Here is a 22,956-nt window from a genome sequence, read left to right as displayed (position 1 = left end):
TGTAACTAGGATTTCGATCTGTGCAAGTCACAGAAAAATTCACTCTGATAATAATCATGGGCTTTGCTATGACAAGTATGGACAAAGACCTGCAAGAACGGAGACGCTTCCATCTTCTGGACCTCCGGTAATTATATATAAAAAAGAAACAGTGTCACCGGATTATGAATTCCGGAACAAGTAACCGTCCCCTTGTGGCGGGAGTGCTCAAATTCTACTTTACGCAAGCACTCCCCCTTCTGGAGAGTCTCAGGAGAGTATATGTGTGGGCATTAAAGGTGGCAGCGTATTTCAGCTTTGAAAGATGACCTTTGTTCTTAACAGATAAAGATGATTAGACATCAAAAAATTGTACTGACTTCAATTTTTTTTTTTTTTAATTTTTGAGAGAGACAGAGACAGAATGTGAGTGGGTTAGGGGCAGAGAGAGAGGGAGACACAGAATCTGAAGCAGGCTCCAGGCTCTGAGCTGTCAGCACAGAGCCCAACGCGGGGCTCGAGCTCATGGAGCTGTGAGATCATGACCTGAGCTGAAGTCGGACGCTCAACTGAGTGAGCCACCCAGGCACCCCAGAAGTGTACCGACTTCGGAAAGCAACATGCCATCTCTGTGTAATTAGGAGTATTGTCTCCTAATGAAAAGCTTTATTGAAAATATAAGACACTGACTACTCTTTTTACGTTGTGGGGACATGAATGCTAGAGTAAAAATAAAGTTCCGATGTTCTAGCTGAGGAGTTTGTGGACCAGCAGTGTCTGGGCAGCACAGGGCGAGAACCTCTGGGCGAAGGAGTCACATCCACTGTGTGGATTGGTGGGAGATGGGAATCAGAAGGTCTGCTGTGACCGGAATTTATGGGAGCTCAAGTGCCCAGAACATAAGATATTAGTAAACATTTATTGAGCATCACTAGATGCCCAAACACTGTGTGAAGAGTCTTAGGTGTGTCCTTCCAGCCCTCCTAAGCTCTACAGGGGAGGTGCTATTGTTCCCAGTCTGAGGTGAAAATAGCACAACACTGAGTAGATAAAGGACTTGCCCTGTTAGCAGTGAAGTCAGGACTTGAACCTTGCTCTTACTTGACACCAACACCCATGCTCTTATCCACTGTGCCGAGCAGTCATAAGCCAATCAGATAAGCTGTTGGTGTTCCACAGTGATCACCATGGCAGTGGTGCCAGAGGATGGCGACCGTGAGCAGGAGGACCAGTTATTTCTGCTCGCCAGACAAGAGACGCTACGGACCTGAAAAAGAATAGGAGTAGAGAAAATTGAAAGGATAGAGTTTTGAGCAACCATACCTCAAGACTTGGTGACCTCCTGGATTTCGTGAGTAAATGAGTGAATCAGAGAAGATGCCAGGTTGGTTTTTATAATCAGAAAGCTGTAGATTGGACTTTGTACCAGCGCCTGACTTTGTTGATAACCCTGAAAGTAGTCCTCATGCACCAGGAGAAAAGAGGGGGTCATCAATTAGCCATGATCTATACATCTTGGAAGCAAATGCCATGGCTTGATCAAAGCTGCTACTCGGAAGCACTACACATTTGTAACATCCAGAGGGCCCTTGTGAAGAAGTGAAAGTTGTATGTTGAAGGATGAAATAGCCAGAAGTAATGTGACATTGCATGGAGAGGTTTACAGGGTGATTTTGAATTCCTATGAATTTTTGCTCATCCTCAAGTAGTTGTGCATTTCCTTCTGCATCAGTACAGCAGAGAGAGATTATAGGTTTGGATGGGAAGATAAGAGAAGAGTGAGCTGACAGTGCAGAGGGAGAGAGACTTTCTAGAATTGGTTGGAAGGCTGCCATAGAGACAGGTTATTTTGGGGAGTCAGTGAGCACAGGTTTTGAAAGTGTTGATTTTCTGGTGTGGGAAATTGGACGTTTGGTTGGATCACTTTGCAAACCCAACAGTGTCAGGAAGGAGTTGTAGAGGGAAGACAACCATACAAGGCTGTACCAGAGTGTTAACATCTTACTCTCCAAGGTTATCACAGCACCCGTGACCCTCCCAACTCAGCAAAGGGATACTGTGTGATCACTGAACTATTATTACAGAAACTTCCTGAGAGGATTCAGCTGGCATTTTTGGGGGTCTGAGGGACCCCCAAACTAGCCTCCTGCTTCCTACATGGCTTCTGAACCAGTGGAGAAAGAAAACAAAAGACATGGCAGGGGGGACACAAAGTTCAGCAGAAATAGTGATGATGATTTACAGTGAGATAAATGTACTCACCTGTGGGGGTTCACAATCTTCTGCCTTTTTACATGATTGGAATCTTCTCCTTATGTGCGCTCTGGGGAAGGGACACAACTATGATTCTTAGGAGAAAAATAACCAGGGAGGAGAAAGAAAACCACTGTCTCTGGGAGTCTACACACTGCCTTAAGTTGGAACCAAGATGGCATGATAGACCACCATGAATAAGAGTTTTTTAGGGAGAAGAAAGTGAGAGAGTCTCCTTGGAATTTTGAGGTGCTTGAAAATAGAAGACCAAGGGTGTAGTAAGAATTGTTATCAACTTAGATTCCTTTTAGATGTTAAGAGATTTGTGAATGAAGATTGAAATTTATGGCTGGGTCAACTTTGCTTCCTTAAATGTGCCATCTGAACAGGAGGGTAGGTAGGGAGAAGTCACAGTTTTGCAAATCTACCAACATGGTTATTGATCATCTCTATATTGGTCACAATAAACTAGATTTTGATCAGGGAACAACTCCAAAAGCTCTGTGTTTAGAATGAGCAAGGCTCATTGTTCTGCTAAGTGTCCATCAGATGTCAGCTAGGGGGTCTCTGCTCACCATTGTCACTCAAGGTACTCACAGGTTTGAATTTGCCAGTTGTTGAGCCAAAGGGAAAAGAGAGTTCTGGAAGGTCTTCCTTCAGCTTGTGGCCATAACTAGTCACATGGTCCTACCTAATGGCAAGAAAGGTGCAAACTGGAAATAACTGGCAAACAACTCTTAGTGGCTTTTGTAATCTCATTACCTAATAGGATTTTTTTTAATGTTTTTATTTAATTTTGAGACAGAGAGAGACAGAGCATGAGCAGGGGAGGGGCAGAGAGAGAGGGAGACACAGAATCTGAAGCGGGCTCCAGGCTCCGAGCTGTTAGCCCAGAGCCTGACGCGGGGCTCGAACTCACAGACTGTGAGATCATGACCTGAGCTGAAGTCGGATGCTTAACCAACTGAGCCACCCAGACGCCCCTGGATTTTTTAAACTTTTACTTAATTAAAAAAACTTTATTTTTTTAGATTCACAGCAAAATTGAGTGGAAGGTACAGAGTATCCCCTATTCTCCCTGCATAGCCTCTCCCGTTATCAATATCCCCACCAGTGTTGTCTTTGTTGCAATTGATAAACCTACCATGACACATCACCTACAATCTGTAGTTTGCCTTGGGGTTCACTCTTGGTGTTGTACATTTCATGGACAATAGTATAATGACGTGTATCCACCGTTATAGTATCATGCAGAATGGTTCCACTGCCCTGGAAATTCTCTGCGCTCTGCCTGTTCACCTCTCCCTCTGCCACAGCCACCGGCAGACAGTGATCTTTTTACTGTCTCCATAGTTTTTGCCTTTGCCAGAATATCATGTCGTTGGAATCATACAGTGTGTGGCCTTTTCAGATTATCTTCTTTCACTTAGCAATATGCATTTAAAGTCCCTCCATGTGTTTTCACCCGTAGCTCATTTCTTGCTGAATGATATTCTATTGTCTGTGTGTTCCACAATTTATCCTCTTGCCTACTGAAGGACATCGTGGATGCTTCCAAGCTTTGGCAATTATGAATAAGGCTGCCATAAACAGTCATGTGCAGGCTTTTTGTGTGGACATAAATTTCCAACCCCTCTGGTAAATACAAAGGAATGCAATTGCAGGATTGTATGGTGAGAGTATGTTTAGTTTTGAAAGAAATCACCAATCTTCCAAAGTGGCTGCATTCCTACCAGCAATGAATGAGAGTTTCTGTTGCTCCACTTACCCTCCTCACCAGCATTTGGTGTTTTCAGCATTCTTGATTTTGGTCATTCTAATAGGTGTGCAGTGAAGAGTGTTTTATTCAGAGAGATTTTATACGGACATCATTGGGCCACCTACTAACTTGTAAACTAGAGGATGTAGGGATATGTGATTCACATTATTGAATACAGATTAGGGCTAAAACTCACTGAGGCTGAATGATTCTTCTTGATCAGGGATAGATAAATTTTTTGGCTTTCTGGGTCACGTGGGATCTCTATTATAGCCACTTAGCTATGATTTTGTAGAGCAAAAAGAAGACCTAAACAACACATAAATTAGTGGGCGATGATTCGATAAAACTTGATTGACGAAACAGATGGTGGGCCAGATTTGACCCATGGGTGCTAGTTTGCGGACTCCTGCTCTGAACACATGGTAGAGCAGGTCTGAAATCAATTTCTGCTTCACTGTCCTGCCTCTGTAGATAATTTTAAGACAAAAGATCAGTATTTTTTAAAACTACGTGTAAGAAAGAATCTCTTATGATTTACAGATTTCATTTGAGTGTGGTACGCAGAAATGAGGTCCTAGCATTGGGGCTGCTTAGCAATAGGTTATTCTTCCTTCCAGAGCCCTCTGGTGGCCGGAAGGAGCTGTTGCCACAATCCCTAGGGGTGTGACAATTCTGTTATTTTTTTGCCTGTCTTGGTTACTGTTTTCCACAGCTTTAATCATGGCCATGTGGGTTAGAAGGGAATGGAATACCCATTCCATTAGTCCTGAGGGTTGATGATCAAGAATATGATTGATTTTACTATCGGGAACCCTGAGAGGCTTCTCTGGAGGTTTTCCTACACTTTCTACTCGGCTGGTTCTCTCAATACCAGTTTATCAGATTTCTCATTAGAGGCAAAGACATTTGGATTAGCTTCAGGCACAGGTCATCAGCTTTCAAATATTCAAAAGTCTCACTTGGTGGTGAAGTGGTTTTGATGAAGTATATTCCCTGTCCTTAAAAAGCAGAAAAATCATCCAATTAGCTACCACCATAATGATCTGATGCAGTGAGGCTTGTCCTGGAAGCAATAATGACACTGAGTATATTTCATAGAGAGTCATTATCTTTTTATTTTTCAAAATTCACATTCTCTGTAAATCATGTGCTTCCTGGCAAGGATTTATAGTGTCAAAAATGTCTAGTCTTCTAGAAATAAGTGATCTGCAATGATAAATACCCTCTACCTGTGCTTCTGATGAAGAGATTACAAGAGCCCCCTCAGGAAATGTTTTTTGTGCAGCTTGGGGAAGAGCGTTTATTGTATAAAAGGAAACTGGGAAAGATTAGATTACTGTACAACTTCTAATCTTTCTTAAGATGTGCTTTTAATCATCTCTACTACCTCCTTCCTGTGCCCTTTCTTTTCTCAAGTCTCTCATTTTAAAGCCCTAGAATCTCTTTCTCTCTCTCTGAAAGATCATCAAATCCATTTCCATTCTCTGTTGTTATTTGGCATAGGAATTGGAAGAGGGAATTACTTGGCATCAAATGTTCCTCCTGTGGGGCGCCTGGGTGGCGCAGTCGGTTAAGCGTCCGACTTCAGCCAGGTCACGATCTCGCGGTCCGTGAGTTTGAGCCCCGCATCGGGCTCTGGGCTGATGGCTCGGAGCCTGGATCCCGCTTCCGATTCTGTGTCTCCCTCTCTCTCTGCCCCTCCCCCATTCATGCTCTGTCTCTCTCTGTCCCCCAAAAAAAAAAAAAAAAATGCTCCTCCTGTAAAAACTGAATCCTTGTAGTATGTGGCTTAGAGTCAGGGACATTTCTAGGGAGGGTTGGGCCATGGGCAAACCATGTGTGTGTCATGTATGCACCCAAGCCACCAGCATTTTTATATAGGTAAAATCTAGCTACAGTGACTTGAAAGGAGAAAGAGCAAAGTCATCAAAGTGCAACATGGCTTTGAAGAAGGGGAGAAGGATAGTATTGACAGCTTGAATCAGCCATGACTTAATACATTCTTTGATCCCCCCCAACATGTGACATGTAAATTATGCATAGTCAGGGCCGCCTGGGTGATTCCGTTGGTTAAGCGTCCAACTTCGCCTCAGGTCATGATCTCACGCTTTGTGAGTTCAAGCCCCACGTTGGGCTCTGTGCTGACAGCTCAGAGTTTGGAGCCTGCTTCAGATTTTGTGTCTCCCTCTCTCTCTGCCTCTCCCCCACTTGTGCTCTGTCTCTCTCTGTCTCTCAAAAATAAATAAATGTAAAAAAAATTAGACAGAGTCAAAGACTTATTGAACTTTAGATGAGCTTATAACAGTGTATCCATCCAGTGATCCCTCTGTCCATCCACATACTCATCCATGATTCATTCATGCATCTATCTATCCATCCATCCACGTACCCATTCATGACTCAGACATGCATCCATCTATCTGTCCGTCCACCCATGTACCCATTCATGATTCATCCATACATCTATTTGTTCATCTATTGATGCAACAAATACTTATTAAAAGGCAACTCTGTGTCAGAAACTGTGGTCATGTTGGATGACCTAGCCCACTGATCCTCAACTGCTTCACCACCAAGCTGGGATCCCCTTCATCATCTATACTCTCCCATGCCTTCATGTTTTGAAAGATTTTATCTAAAAAACAATATTCACAAAGTAACAATTAACTTGTTTCCTTATTTTTATTGGTCATACACAGCTACAACTACCACCTAGAGCCTTTGAATATCAAGAGGTCACTAACCAAAAGCCAAAAACTTGACACTCAGTTATTGCATTTGTGGGACTCTTGGAGTCCAAAGCAGGGGTTATAAAATGACAGTTGTTGAATTATGCTGTGACTCAGATGTATGGTGTTTGGGCCAAATACATTTTTCAAAATGGCATCAGTTGCCATAAAGCCCCAGCTTTACTTGTGCCTGGGAGATTTGGTAAGGCCAGACCTTCTCCTACGCAGCAGTGCTTGGCCAGAGCTCAGCATCAGTTCTCTGTAGGAGACTCATTTGCTCTCCAAATCGCCACCATCCCTGCTTGGCTCATTCACCTTCTCCCTCTGTTGGTTGAGTTTGCGACTATCTTCTTGTACCAATAAGGAAACGGATGCCTGAAAAATTAATTTATCCAAGGACCTACAGATAAGAAGCAATAGACCTTGACCTAAAACCTGAGTTTTCCTGCACATCTTCCTAAGAGGCTGCTCTCCTGGAAGCTTTGTCCTTGCCAGGCCCCCGGGCATTGCCACCGTCTCCCTCATAGCATGGCAGTTACCCAAATGAGTAGTGTTCTGTCTAATGCTCTCATAAGAATGGTTCCCAGTGGTCCCCAAGGAGTTTGCAAGAGATCATGTTCCTCTCTAAGTAAACAGATAGAAATGACAAAATGGGGACTCTCATTCCTAGTTAGGACATAGAAAAGCATGAGACATTGATTTCCCCTAACACCAAGTTAACACCACAAGCTACATAGACTACAGAATACTGTTTTTGAAACCAATCTGAGAGAAAAGAAACCTAAATACTAAAATCCAGAATGTCTTTCCTAGGACAGTAGAGACCTGCACTTGCTTTCACTTCTGATGATATGGGAGGAGGAGGAGGAGGAGAGGGAGGAATATGCCTTAGGTGGGGTCAAGGGGAGCTAGCCAAATCCTTAACGAGTCTTTGATGGCCATGAGTGGGCTGGCTTAATGGATTGAGACCACAAAGACTCCAGCTACAGAGTGAGTTGCACTTTCCCACCACCATTTGGCCCTAGACCTTCACCAAGCGAAGAGGGAAGAAGTTGGACAGGATCGGAGAGGTAGGTGAGTGGAACTCTTGCAAGACACTCCAGACCTTCATCCAGCACAGGGTAGCTCCTGCCAACAGCAGAGAAAGGACCACAGGGAGGTCCTTCTGAGGGGCAGAGGGCCAGTGATGGTTCTAGAAAGCAAAGGAGATTCCTTGAAGCTCAAAACGTTGACAGCAATCCTATAAAGCATAGAGAACTCTCTGTGGAGTCTAATGGGTGCTAAGATCCCAAGCCCTGCTGAAGGGTAAGTTCTGAGAGCACTGTCAAGCATTTGAAGCCAGTGTGAGTAAAATCTAAAGTTTTCAACCAAGTTACAGCAAAACCTAACCTAACTTAGCTTGAGAATTCTACTTTGCTGAGTTTAATTCTGCATCTCAAAGACCTGAATGGATCAGGTGGAACCAAATCCGCCCCTTCCTGCCAACCATGCTCCAAGCAATCCAGATCCTTGCTGGCAAGACCCACACCCCGTTTAATTATCATATACAGATAATAAGAGTGTTCCTTTTGGAAAAAAAAAAAGAATACCAGGTAGGTAGAAGGGAGATAGATGGCTAAATACATGATTACTCGACCTCACCTAATTTATTAGGAAAGCATATTTTTAGAGAATTGTTAGCTCTTACAGAATTCACCTAATCACTGGTGTTTCATCTAAATGTCTCGTTACAGACACTATTAATCTTAGCAGAACAGTTTCTGATGTAAGATTCAAAGGATAGAAAATCATTATTTTCCATTACCAAAAAGAGTTTTTGACAGAAACAAATGTCCAGAGGGAGATCTGAGGAGGCACAAAAAATGTGTTTAACTGGTCTTAGTGTCTTCCTGAAAACCTGATCACTCACTGGCTTCTTCCTCCGTGAGTCAGGGAGACTCAGTTTCCAGTGTCATCGGGGTCTCCATCTTTCCTCCATGGTTTTGTACATCTTTATACTCTGAACATTTGCAGTTAGCCTTTCTCTGTGTCTGACTTTTTTTAGATAAGGTCTTTTCAGTGCTTAGCTGTTGGAGATCTGCAATCAAACCCAAGGCAAATGATACCCACTTGAGGACTTTTATTTTAAAGAGGGGTCTTTGCTTTGGTGTGAATATCTTGACATGCTTCCTGACATTTCCCTCAGCCTCATGATTCTGATTTCAGTCACGTGCTGAACTAATGCTGTTCAGAGGGTGAGGGGAGGCTGTACTCTGTGCCAGGCATTAGTCTGCTGGCTTTTTATCTGTCAACCTCTTACTCTGTACACCACATCTTCAAGGTGTAGGCACTATTTTTACCTTCATTTTATGGAATCAAGGAGATCAGCTTTAGTTGTTTTCTATTTCTGTGTTCACTTCCTACCCTTCAGAATTCAGCAAACTTTTTCTATACTTGGCTGCTTAATAAACACTTCAGGCTGTGGAGAACATATGATTTCTTAATGGTTACTTATTTTGGGGAGGAAGAGACAGAGTGTGAGCAGGGGAGGGACAGAGAGAGAAGACACAGAATCCGAAGCAGGCCCCAGGCTCTGAACTGTCAGCCCAGAGCCTGACGCGGGGTTCAAACTCATGAACTGTGAGGTCATGACCTGAGCCAAAGTCGGATGCTTAACCAGCTGAGCCACCCAGTGGCCCCCAGAACATATGATTTCTGTTGCAAGTTCTCAGTCTTGCTGTTGGAGCATGACCACATCCATAGACAGTATGCAAACAGATGGGTATGGCTGTGTTCCAGTAAGAGTTTATGGTAATGAAATTTGAATGTTACATAATTTTCATGGGTCAGGAAGTACTCTTTGTTCGATTGTTTTAAACCATTTAAAAATGGAAAAACCAATCTTAGCTCAAGGGCTGTACAAAACCTGGCAGTGGTCTGGATTTAGCCCATGGGCTTCAGTTTGGGGATCTCTGACCCAGATTAAAACTGAGACCTCACTGCTCTCATCAGGTCCGAATATCAGGCACCTCAGATGGATGGCTTCATCACTGATAAGATGCAGTGTTTAGAGTTTAAAAAGGGTTTTTATAAGACCTGATAGAAACCATTTCATTTTGATGTGCTCTGCAATGGCATGACCATATCATGTTGGTAGTGATGGTGGCAAAGGCACTGAGCAGTGAACTTCACCTCGGCATTTACTAGTTGAGGAACCTTGAGCAAGTTACTTTTCCTTTTTGAATGTCAGAATCCTCATCTATAAAATGATAAGAATTTCTCCTTTATGAGTGCGTGACAAAATACATATATTGCTTTACAACAGAAATGATTATATTTTGCTTGGAACAGTAGAGTTTAGTAAAAGGTAGCCCAGCATGCATATCTGTTATGTTCCTAATCCTGTTTTGTTCAGCAGTACTTTTAGACTGAATGATATTTTTTTCAATAATTATTTTATTAAAAGGACAGGAATTATTCCTTTTTTTTCCACCATTGCAAATATATAGCACATAAGACTATATACAATATATGTGTAATTTATTTTTTTTTATTTTAAAAAAAAAAATTTTTTTTTTCAACGTTTATTTATTCTTGGGACAGAGAGAGACAGAGCATGGACGGGGGAGGGGCAGAGAAAGAGGGAGACACAGAATCGGAAACAGGCTCCAGGCTCTGAGCCATCAGCTCAGAGCCCGACGCGGGGCTCGAACTCACGGACCGCGAGATCGTGACCTGGCTGAAGTCGGACGCTTAGCCCACTGCGCCACCCAGGCGCCCCCAATATATGTGTAATTTAAAGAATAGTTGAGGTGCTCCTGGGTGGTTCAGTCGGTTAAGCATCTTTGGCTCATGTCATGATCTCACAGTGTGAGTTCGAGCCCTGCATCAGGCTCTGTGCTGACAGCTCAGAGCCTGGGGTCTGCTTTGGATTCTGTGTGTCCCTCTCTCTCTGTCCCTCCCCTGTTCATGCACACACTCACTCACTCACTCTCTCTCTCTCTCAAAAATAAATTTAAAAACCTTAAAAAATATAGAATAGTTGAAAAAACACCCATGACCTGCTCACTCTGTTTATGAATTAGAATATCACCAGATGCCCTGAAATCTCGGGTGCACCCCTCCCAGATCACCTCCTTCCCTCCTCTGCACTGTTCTGAATTTGGAGGTATTCATTCTCTTGCTTTTGTTAAGTGTACTTGATATTTATCACTAAATAATGCATTGCTTTGTGTTTGACTTTCACATAAATGGGATCCTACTCTATTCTTGCATCTTACTTTCCCCATCAACATTGTTTTTGAGGTTCTTCCAAGCAGATGCCTGTAGCCATAGGTCTTTATTTGTACTTCTTTGTAACTAATACACTATGATATGAACATGCCACATTTTATGTATCCATTCTGTTGATGGGCATTTGGGTTATTTCCAGGTTTTTGCTATTACAAAGTCTTTATGGTTTCTTGAATAATTCTCATGGGAGCATATGTAAAGGAGTTCCTAGCCTAGGTAGAAACCCGTGTGTAGAATTTGTAAGGCTGTAGAGTTTGTATGGTGTTCGCTTTTCTAGGAAGTGGTGGCTTGTTTGTTAATGGGGTTTCTCAAGCTGACACTCACACCCACAGTACGTGAGGGTTCTCAGTGCTTCATCACCTTTTTTTTTTGTCTTATGCTCTTAAAATGGAAATAGAACACGGATTCAGGAAAGTGCACAAAACATAAATGTAAAGCTAGATGAATTGTCACAAAGCAAATGTGTATAACTACCACCCAAGTCAGAGAGGATTGGTAACAGCCCGGAAGCTCCTATCCTGCCCCTTCTCAACATTTACCTTCTCTCTCCTCTCCAAAGGGAATCTCTTCTCTGACTTTTAACACATTAGTTGTGTTGTACTCATTTTTAAAAGCCATATAAATAAATTCGTTCAGTGTGTACTCATTTATATCTGGCCTCTTTTGTTCAGTTTTATCTTTGTGATAGTTGCCCATGTTGTATGTAGCTTTAATTCATTTAATTTTGTGGCTGTTGAGCATTGCTTTGTCTATCCATTCTCTTGTGCATAGACATTTGAGTTTCCTATTTTTTTGCTACTACAAATGGCACTACTATGAAAATTCTATGTATTTCTTGGTGCGGCATGCACAAGTTTCTGTTGCATATAAAACTATTAATGGAATTTCTGTATTACAAGGTAAACATGTTGAATTTTTGTAGATAATGCCAATTTCCCACATAGTTCTACCAAAGTGCTGTCCCACCAGCAGTATGAGTTGCGTTTTCTGCAAATCCTTGTGAGTGTTTGGTACTATGTTTTAAATTTTAGCTATTTAAACGTATATAATGTATAGATGATGTATAAATGATTTCTCATAGTTTTAATTTGCATTTTGCTGATCATGAGGAGGTTAAGCACATTTTCACATAGTTGTAGGCTATTTGGATATCTTATGAAGCGCCTATTTAAGTCTTGCTAATTTTTCTTCTGAGATATATATATATATGTATATATATATGTGTGTATATATGTATATATACACACACACAGACACAGACACATATATGTATCTATATACATATATTTTTTATATTTTAAAATTTTATTGTTTATTGATTTGTTGGAGTTTAAACCAAATTCCACATAGAAGTCCTTTTTTTTTTTTTTTTTTTTTTTTTTTTTTTTTTTTTTTTTTATTGCATCTGTTGCTGAAATCTTTTCCTGTACTAGGGCTTCCCATTTCACACCCTGGATGTGATCTCCCAGTGAGTAGAGGTCTTTGAGTTTAATGGCAGCCCCTCCTCTGGAGCTGTGTGGCACTGCACCTGCTACCATCTGTGGTTGAGTGTTTGCAACTAGAAATCAGATGCCTATCGATTTACAAAGGACAGGAGAGTGGTCAGACCACCCAGTCGAGCAGAACCCATTCATTTTCCAATGTGAACTTCCAAATTACAACCTTTCATGATTAACTTGTTCCCAGACTGAATAGAAAAGAGGGGTCTGCTTTAAAACCAAACTTGGATTTTAAGAATAAACACCATGTTCTTTATTCAGAGGTGCTGACAATGTAACCACTGGAGAGAATGGCCAGCTCTCAGGAGCGGAGGAGCTCTTATTAGTGTGGGACGGAGTAGAGCCCTTTCATGTCAAGCACGATTATCACCAGCAGAGCTAATGGCCTAGGCTACTTTGGCTCCGGCCCTGGGGTCCTGGTTCCCTTTGGCCTCCATCTGAGCCATTAAACTGAAGTTCTGCATTGAGGGCCACCAGACGCTGGACAGCTTAGCTCTGTGCTTTGCCCCTTGTCAGAGGGTGCTATGAGCCTCTGGGTGAGTGACTGAGTGCGAATGTGTGGCAGGGAAGGAAATGGCATCCAATATTTGGATTTAATGACTTATTTTTCATTAAAAATGAAAAATTTTTAATGGAAGAGAAGCTATTACTACTAGAACTTGCACGAGAGCTATGGAGAAATACCTGCATGTTTTGAGAAAACTTCCCCCCAAATCCCTTTTCCCTTCCCCATCAATATAGTTGGTGACTTTTCTGAACCTATTGTTATGGTATCAGGAAGAGAAATAATTAACAGTGACTGTGACTTGAAAAGAATCAAAGAAAGATAGAAATTGTATTGAAAGGGCCAATACAGTGCTGATCAGGATGAATAAAGATGCTGTTTTTATATATATCATGGCAAAACTTTAGAACACTAAGACCAAAGAAGAGGAAAGCCTGAAAGGCTTTAGAAAGACTTTATTTTCTTAAAGCAGGGGTTTGAGTCAATCCCTCAGAAATATGTTCTGTAAAGGATGAATTAAAAATTATTTCTTCTTTGAAAAGAACACATATGGTTACCTTTTCTTCCCTCTCCAAGTCCCTATGGATAATAGAAAAAGTACTAGAAAGCAGATGCAGGAAAGTATACCATTTGTGGACCATTTTTGGATCAGAAGTCCTACAGTGTCTCTGGAAGACGGGAAATAGATGGAGCAAATCCAGGTTAAATACATATGTAGGGTAGGAGTGGTTCTGGGTGCTTCAGGCAACAGATACCCAGGTCGGCCATCATGGTGAGTGCAAAACTACATTTGGCACAGTTGGGAAGCTTTGACCTCTTTCTCTGGTTCCTCATGGGCAATAGCGGGCTTGGGCTGGAAGTACCCTGTGTGTGAGCAACACTTGGAGAAACTACAACTTTCAGTTTAAAATCAAGTTACTAACACACACTCTTCCCAGATGGCATGCCCCACCACCCGCTCCTTCCCTACAACCTCTAGAGGCCACTGCATTAAATAATATCAAATACAAAAACGAATGCCCATCCATGAATCGCCAAACACTTAAGGAAACCAACTCCGTGTAAACCGAAGACCATCACCAAGAAAACAGCATTAACGGTGTAAACAGGATTGGATTTTAAAGGAAACCATGTGTTTTTTTCCTCAGAGGAATAAAAGGAATTTATTGCATAAAATAAAAATAGGCAGCTATTTCCAGAGCCAATTAGATATTACATTGGAAATGCAATATTTATATTTAAAAAACTCATAAACGGGAATAAAAGCAGAATGCATGCAGCTGAAGAATAAATGAGCAAGTTGGAAGTTGGAATTAAGAAATGATACAGAATGCACAAAAAGAATGATTTAGAGAATGAAACAAAGGTTATAAGGCATGGAGGATAGACCTAAGCGGTTCAATATCCATTTACTTGGGTCTCTCAAAGGTGAGAAGAGAAAGAAAAGAAATAAAGTTGGTGAGGAAGGAGGTTGGGAAGAGACAAAAAGAAATAGCCAAAGAAAAATGAATCATTGGATTAAAAGTATCCCCACAGTGCTGATCATGATGAGTAAAGACACTCCTTAGACCTATCATAGTGGAATTTCAGTCACTCAGGGTAAAGAGAAGATCTCAAAAGGCTTTAGGGAGAAGGTAGATGGCATACTGTTTTGATTTAGAGGCACGATCATTTAGTTGTCTTGATGGCTAGGGGAGGAAATGCATCTATGGGGGGAAGCGTGGGTGGAAATAGATTTAATATTACAATGTAATCTTAGGTTTTGGAAATAAAAACACATTCCTGTTGTTTTCTTTAGCAAACTCTACTTGGTTGTTAGGGTTACATATTTATCCTTAGGGAACGGTTTGGATTCTCGAAGATACATGTGGGATATTAACATTAGTCAAAGTGGAGTCTTTGGAATGCTGCACCATCCTGCTTTGGAATTTAGCCCCAAAAGGCTTTACAGCCATCTGTATTGCAGCCCCTTTCTCCCTTGCTGAGGCCAAGACCTTGTTTACCACCCTGGAGGACACTGCTAGGATTAGTGGCTGAGATTTCCTTTCAAAATCCAGAGCTTTCCAGTGGAATGGTTGACAGTTTGTCCTACCAGATGGCTTTGTTCAGGCTTGTTGGTAGGGTAACAGGATTGCCTGTATTTTACCCTGAGCAAAAAGGAATGGTATTTACCCTGTATAATCTTTTTAAGTGAGCAGGAAAGAACAGATGCTGACTTCTATTTCATATTAAGATTGAATTTGCAAGGCTTACTTATTGGTAACTTGATAATGTCGATTAACTGTACGGGTCACTGGAGTCCTCAGAGTACATGTAGGTTTATTATGAAACAATTAGCCAGGGAACATGAGCTTAGGTTTCTTAGCAAAGGGCTCTTCATGGTGAGAAATAGTGATCAGTCTTACTGATTACTATTTATGTAGGGATGTCTCTCTTTTTTTAGTTTAGGATATCACATTTTATTGAATGAAGGGATTCTATGTTTCTATAATCTTCTGTATTAACACCCTAAACTATTCTCGTGTGATTTTAGAGGCCAGAGCCCACCCGTTGCTGAATTTAACTTACTCCTGAAAGCTCACACTTTGGAAACCTATGGGGTGGACCCCCACCCATGCAAGGTGAGTGCCCCTCATAGCAGGCCAACATATAATGATTGTTTTGCCCACAAGAGAGTTAATTGGTATGCAGGATATTTCTACAGCCTGATCCATTGCCCCTAATTGGAAGGGACAACAGTAGGCTGCAGTGTCGTGTTCTGGTAGTTGATTTTCTCCATTGCAGCCTCCCAATAGCTTGCTAATTGCTATGCAGTGGCCAAGTTTTCCTCAATTAACACATATGATTCATCCATCTATCCATCAAGTGGATGATTCTACCCCTGAGAAGTTATAGGATCCCGACAGATTTTCAAGACCATTGTCAGCAACAAGGAACTCTTGAAAATCGGGAAGGTAGAAGAAAAAAAAGACTTAAGATTATATTTTGACATTAGGAATAATTGTTTTTCCTGTTTCCGTTGTTCGTATCATTTGACAGTATTTTTCTTAAGCATATATTAGAATCACCTGGGGTCCACCCCAGAGCTGCTGAATCAGAATCGCTGGGGGTGCAGTGGGGGAATATGCTTTTTTAACAAGCCCCCAAGATGATGCACACATTTTCCAGAAATGGTCCATGAAAGCAGCTTTCTTCTTTACGTACCCTACACTAGCCACGCATCAACTAGACACTAACTAGAATCCTAAACTAAGCATTTATATCAGCCAGGCTCTTAAAGGTAAGTTCTTGAGTCCTACTGGAACATTTCTTTACCCATATGGTACCAGCTAACAGTGTTTGATAAAGTACTAGCTCAATAGCTTTTAGTGCAGGCTGCTCATTAGAAGCACCTGGGTAGCTTCATCTACTTCTGCCGCCCAATCACATCAGGATCTGTGGGGGTGCAGAGCAGGCTCTCCAGATGACTACAGCAGGTACTTGTTCACAATGGCATGGGCTTCTTGCTTTGCCCGTGCAATTATTTTAGCGTATTGGCCAGGATCCTCTTCCTAGTAATGGTATAAATCAGTTTATTCCATTTAGCAAATTAGATTTAATCCACAATTTTGAGCCTCTCTGTTTTGTTACTTGGAAATGGACTTGATTTTTGTTGTTGTCTTTCCTTTGCCTTTAGTGATCTATGCTTAATTTTTCTGGTTGAGGCTAGAAGCAAAGTAGGCATTTCTGGACCTTTCTTTATGTTAAAATTGCCAGAAATATTATGTGGAATTGAATGAAGTTAAATTAGATATTCAGGGCTTTGGTTTCATAGCCTATTTGGTTTTGGGGCTCTTGATGACTGAGAATAGTTTGCCCACATTATAGGGCAGATCTGAGCACTCAGGTGGCCCCAGGACACAGTTAAAAATAGACATAGTAGTTTGTGACTAATCTGTATTTTTCCAGGATGTTCCTGGAGAGGTAGAAGGAAAAAGCTACATATTCCCAGACCTTCCCTAGATTTTAGAAGTATTATCCTTGGAAGTCCCATCTCAGAAACTTAGTTTATTGCTATAATCAATGGAATTAACCTGAAATTAACCCAGGAGGAAGATGAATGAGCATACCATTTATCATTTATTTTATATTTCTCAATCTAGATGTTTTTGTTTCTGTTTTTTTTTTTTTTCAGGATTCAACAGGCACAACAACATTTTTGGGATTCACTGCAGCAGGTTTTGTGGTATTTCAGGGAAATAAGAGAATCCATTTGATAAAATGGTAAGTACTTCTTTGGGAAACTGGCTTACCATTTTTCTTAATCTTGTTTTTCTTACCCAGCCTTTGATTTTTTTGTTTGTTTGTTTGTTTGTTTGGAAATGTCTGGAGAAAGGGGAACCCCTTTGGGAATGTGTATTGGAAATGTCTGGTAGAATGCTTAGAATTCATTTCTTTGCTGTGGAGAGTCATTATGAAGGGATTATTCATCTATAAATAAAAGCCAATCTAGGTTGCCCTAGACCTCAGGAGACCTAGAGTGTGTCTTGGGCTCAGGAGCTCTGTCTCCAAAGAGAAAGTGTCCGGTGTTTCCTCACCAGTAGCTGCTGGTCTGGCCAGAGGGGTGACCCTAGGGTAGGTTAGGACAGGGTAAAGGTGCAAGTTCACTTGAATAACTCAGGACCCTCTTCTGCTCACTTCTCTCCAATTCCCTTCTGTTAAGTCCTTGTTGCAGACTCATCCTATGGTATCCAGTATATCAGTGAAGATGCTTTTGGCTCAAAGTAACAGAACTATCTCCTCACAGTGGCTTATAGATAAGAGGTTATGTCACATAGCAAAATTTCCAGAGGTCAGGCATTTCCATGATCCTTTAACTTAACTACCTGACAACACCGTGAAGGATCTGGGTCTCCCATTTTCTTCTCTGTCATCCCAGGGGAGTGGCTGTTGTCTCCAGGTTCATGCTCATAAGATGGCCACACATGCAACTCTGTTCATCCCATCTTCATACAGCAATACCCATTACCTGGAGGAGAGCACCCCTTCCATGTGTCTCCTATTAAAACAATGATCACTTTTTTAACAAAAACCCCTGTAGGAGACTTCCCATGTATCTAATAGGCTAGGATTAGGTTACACGCACCTACTTAAACCAATCCTTCTGAGAAGAGTGGGGACGCCATGACTGGGCTGGTCAAATCAAGACCCACCTCTTGCAGCTGAGAAGAGCATCATCTGTATGAACATGTCACCTTGAGTCACATCAGTACAGAAGTGGGAGGGTGGAGCAGGGTACATGACCAGCAGCACCTGCTGGGTTGAATCAAGGAGCAGGATGGTTTGGGCAAAGAGCAAGAAGGCTGAATGTATGTGGAATATTGTAAAGGCTCAGTGTTGTTCATACCTTCAGCCTGATTTGGTTTCCTCCCTGATGGCCCTTGAGAGGTTTGTCATCCCCATCCTGTCTCACTGGGTGGTGGGCTCACCCCTGTGGTCTGAAGTTGTTCTTGACGGGTCAGTGGGCATCCATCTTCAGTCTTGGGCTAGAAATGCTCTTATACTTACCTGAACCTTGGTTTCCAGGTTCTGTTACCTTCAGGATTCCTTCTAGCACCCATTTATCATATCAACACCCTCTCTTTGTGCACTGTCCTCCTGGCACCCCCCCCCCCCCCCGCCTTTTCAAACCTTCTCTGCTGGGTTAGCTTTAGCCAGTTAATATCCACTCTGCTCCTGCACCACTTTCTCTTCCTTATGACCAGCCCTCTCTTTCTGAGATCCCCAATGTCACCAATCTCTTCCTTGACCTCTTTATCATTGCCCTTTGTTCAGTTCCTACTTTCAGCTCCCTCCGTGCCCACTTGTTCTCTTTTTCCACACTGAGCATTCTCAAAACTTACCTGTAATAAACCTCTTGGCTTTTCTGAATCTCTGTGTACTCATCCATAAGGTGAGAGTCAGTTATTTCTGGCTGCCTTCCAGGGAGGAGGGGAGATGGAGGAGAATTAGATGCAACAGTGTCATGAGTGGTGGGATTCATGAACTGTGACATTTTGTGTATGGGTAGCATGGTGGGGTGAATAGTTTTCTTCTCTGTGTTTTCCGCACGTTGTAAAGAAGGGTATTTATTAATCACCCTTCAAGCCATTCCAGAATAAGCTCCCTAGGAATTCCTACTGACTTTGGGAAGCATGGAAAATTTGGGGAATTCTCCAATCCTACCCTAGGACCACAAGAGACGTGGGGTTCCTGACGGATGCTGGGTCATCAGGTTTCTGAATGGCTTGAGCTCTGAAGTAGGTAGGGGAGAACCTGACAGGTGTCCAGGGCAGATTAATTGCAAGTCTCTGCCCTTTGGGCTTCTGTTTCTTCCTGGGTCCACAGAAGAATTGAGATGGACAATCCCCGGACCATTTGTTTCTGGGTTCTACATCTTGGAGTTCATGGTGGGGTGCTTGATGTCTCCCCCACCCCTTTCCAGCCTCTAGTTAGGCACGTGTGTTTGGAACAGCTGTGGACATGTTTCTAAAACAAATTTGATTCCTACGTTAATCCTAGTTTTGCTTTGTTTTGTTTTTTTAACATCCATTGAGCTCTGTCACTCTTGCAAATGCTCTCGTAAGTTTGAACCGATTAATGTGACCACACTGTTCTTTTTCCCCCAGGAAAAGCACAGGGGCACATATCAGTCTCCTAGGAATTAGATCAAAGGAATAGAAATAGAATTGTCTCTTCTCTTTACATATATCTTCTCACCAAGGAGGTGACCTAGGGTCCCTGTTTCAGGCAGATTTTAATTGAGCAGCTCCTTAAGATAAAACCAGACATCACTCTTCTGAGTACAATGTGTCAAGTTGTCCTCACAATTTTGAACATCTAAATCTCTAATAAAACTATTCTTTCATGAACAGAGAGAGCAGAAATGAAAATTTTGCAATGTCGTGTGTGTTCCTTGATGGATATGAAAGGGTGAGAGAGACAGATACTGTGAGTCCGTGTTGTTTCATTACCCGAACCTGAAATGATCACATTCTTCCTACCTTGCAAAGTGGGCTGGCCAGTTAATATTGTTTTGGTCGTTAATGTTCACAAAACCCCCAGAGCTCCTTGGAAGAAAGAGGCAGCTTGACTGTAAAAAATGGAATAAATAATTCTGAGCTGCCTCCGGATCCTCTCTTGGGAAGAAAATTGCTGTATAATTCACTTGGGGCTTTTTGGTGCTCATTAGGCCTTCACTGATGATAAGATAATATCTTGTTTCATTGCAGTCTGCTTGGTATTTGTGAGTCAGCCAGATTCCTCTGGGAAACCCAGGTACCTTGGTTAGCTGCCAGGGTTGTTTTTTTTTGTTTTTTTGTTTTGTTTTGTTTGCATCTCACCCAAAGAGATTTTCTTTTCTTAGGCCAGATGTCTGCAAATTGAAGTTTGAAGGGAAGACATTTTATGTGATTGGCACCCAGAAGGAGGTCAGATACTGCTTTTGAATTACCTGTAGTTGTGTGTGCGTGTGTGCATGTGTGTGAGCGAGACACAGGCATAAAATGTGCCTTTAGTGTTGTAGCCCCAGGACACCACTGCTTTGAAATTTAGTGATGCTAATGGAAGCTCTATGCTGAACATCTGAGAGGTAAACAGATAGTGGGTTTACACATTTAAAGACCAAAGTCAGTGAGCAATGCTGGACCATATACTGCTGTGTAAAAAAATATCCTTGGATAGACTTTGAGAAATAGAAAATGGAGCCTCCTCCTGAAACTAATATTACACTCTATGTTAACGAATTGGAATTTAAAATTAAAATAAAATAAAATGGAACCACCTCCTACCTCTGTAATCTGCCAAAATATAGATTTATGAAACAAGCAAAGAATACTTCCAAAGCTGGCTAATCAATGACTGCTGTCTACAGTTTCATGAATAGAGTCCATACTCCCCAGGAGTCTTCAAATAAAGAAGTTACCAGTTGTAGGTTGGGTTCATCAGGGAACATTTGAGAGGAGACCATTACAGAAACTTTGAGCCTCAGAGCTGGGTCTGGAAGTCTGCAGATATTCTTGACCCTAGTTTTCAGTACAAGCACTGGTTATTCAAGGATGGCAAATAAGTTTTTAAAGGAATCCAAGTCTGACCGAGAGGTGAGTGATTCCTGGAGTGTTGATAAGGGTTGTGAGGCTGTTGTTTTTGTTAGAAACAGGGCCCAGATAGATTCGTGATGTCTCCAAAGGGTGAGGGAAGGGGAGACACCATTTCAAAAACACTTTTATTTATTTATTTTTTTGTTTTAGAGAAAGAGAAAGTGCATGCAAGCTGGGGTAGGAAGGGGCAGAAGGAGAGAGAGAAAGAATCCTAAACAGGCTCTGTGCTCAGCATAGAGCCTGACGCGGGGCTTGATCCCATAACCCTGGGATCATGACCTGAGCTGAAATCAAGAGTTGGATGCTCAACCAATTGAGCCACCCAGGTGCCCCAACAACACTTTTAAGACCATAGTAATGCATAAATTACTTTTAATTTGTTTAGTAGGTGGTGGGATGCAACATGAAAAACATAAACTATGTTTAACATGCCTGTTGTTGTCTTGTTTTGTCTTTTTTTATTAGAAAAAAGCCATGTTGGCATTCCATACTTCAACACCAGCTGCCTGCAAACATCTTTGGAAGTGTGGGGTGGAGAACCAGGCCTTTTATAAGTGAGTAGCTTTTATTCATTGAATCACAGGTTTTAAAAGCATCCATGGAACCATTTATGTTTTGCAAATAGCTGCATAATCATTTCTTTTAATTCAGTCCTTTTTATTATATTAAAGGGAATTATAAGTTTAGTGCATTGTGCAGGCTGACTCCCAACCACTGTTGGCCCAACCAAGCCTGAGCTCCACTTTGGGTGATGCCCATAGAATTGCTGTGGGCTGCTTGTTTGTTTTTAGCATTGTTATTTCCATTCAACATGTCACAGAATCTGTTTTTGGTTGGGTGCCTCCCTCAACCAAACTACTTGAGTTCAAGTAGTTTCTTTAGGATGTGGTTTCTGGACATACCAGTAGGGAATTGGGGAAGAGAGATGGGACAGCAAACAATATAGGGCATATTGTTGAGCAGGTCACTCCTGAGGGCAGTTGTGCTCAGTCAGCTGTACTCTGAGGAACCCTATCATGCTGTGGAGCATCCCTCCGAGTTCTCCCACTGATCAGCAAAGGACCCGGGCTGTTTGTCTACCAGTTACCCATTCATTTTGGTGGAAGGCCACTTCAGAAGGCAGAGTTAATACTCTCTGGCTTGCTCTGAATGTGGGCTGAATGTGCTCGCACAACCAGAGGAGGAAAGCTTTGGCAGAGTCACAGGTGTTCGTAATAAGAAGCCTTCAGCATACAGAGATGAGAGCCAAATGTTTGTGGGTAGAATGCTGTTGGAGCCTAGGATCATGGAAAGTCAGTACTGGACAGGACTTCAGAAACCACCCATAAAGCTCTCAGGTTTCAAAAGAGCTTCAAATCTGAGAACTTTCCACCAAGTTCCAGATTCTCCTCTTTGAGACACATTTGCTCATTGGGAGAATGGTGGTGATGGATGCAGGCAAGAGCCGGGCCAGCCCTGCCCAGGGTATCAGCACTGCTGGCCCCGGGAGCTCATTCAGGTGACCTTTTGCTCTGTCAGCCCCCAACCCTGAATTCTGCCACCCGCTTTAGACACCTGTCTCTGAAGATGCTAAGTTTCTGGACCTCCTGGGCTTTGGCTGACAAGGATCAGAATGATGGCTTGGACAATCTTTTTCAAATTCTTTTTTATCCACAGAGCTCTTTTCCTCAAGCAGATGTGTAGACAAACCCTAGTAGGCTTTAGAGAAAAACAGGTAAAAATAGAGAAGCTGTGGTTGTTGGCAGGGACCAGAGTTGGGACTGGGGACTGGAGACCTTTCACCCATTGCTCACTACTTCCCAGGAGCTTGGGTGACCAGTTGACAGTCCTGTATCCTGGG

The 22,956-nt window shown here is 42.1% G+C and overlaps 1 protein-coding gene across 3 annotated transcripts in view; it reads left to right on the top strand.

The window, feature by feature from the left end:
• The window catches only part of FRMD3 (FERM domain containing 3), a 313,991-nt gene that overhangs the window by 200,447 nt on the left and 90,588 nt on the right, over positions 1-22,956 (top strand). For all 3 annotated transcript variants that reach the window (XM_019815813.3, XM_006939122.5, XM_045043767.1), the window contains exons 7-10: positions 15,533-15,620; positions 17,174-17,262; positions 20,384-20,447; positions 21,582-21,670. In XM_019815813.3, coding sequence (XP_019671372.2) covers positions 15,533-15,620; positions 17,174-17,262; positions 20,384-20,447; positions 21,582-21,670 — 330 coding nt within the window. The remainder of the gene's footprint in view (positions 1-15,532; positions 15,621-17,173; positions 17,263-20,383; positions 20,448-21,581; positions 21,671-22,956) is intronic.

This window comes from Felis catus, chromosome D4, assembly GCF_018350175.1.
Source record: "Felis catus isolate Fca126 chromosome D4, F.catus_Fca126_mat1.0, whole genome shotgun sequence".
NCBI classification, from domain to species: domain Eukaryota; kingdom Metazoa; phylum Chordata; class Mammalia; order Carnivora; family Felidae; genus Felis; species Felis catus.
Note: the sequence above shows the minus strand (reverse complement) of the source record. Positions and strands in the feature narration are given on the sequence as shown.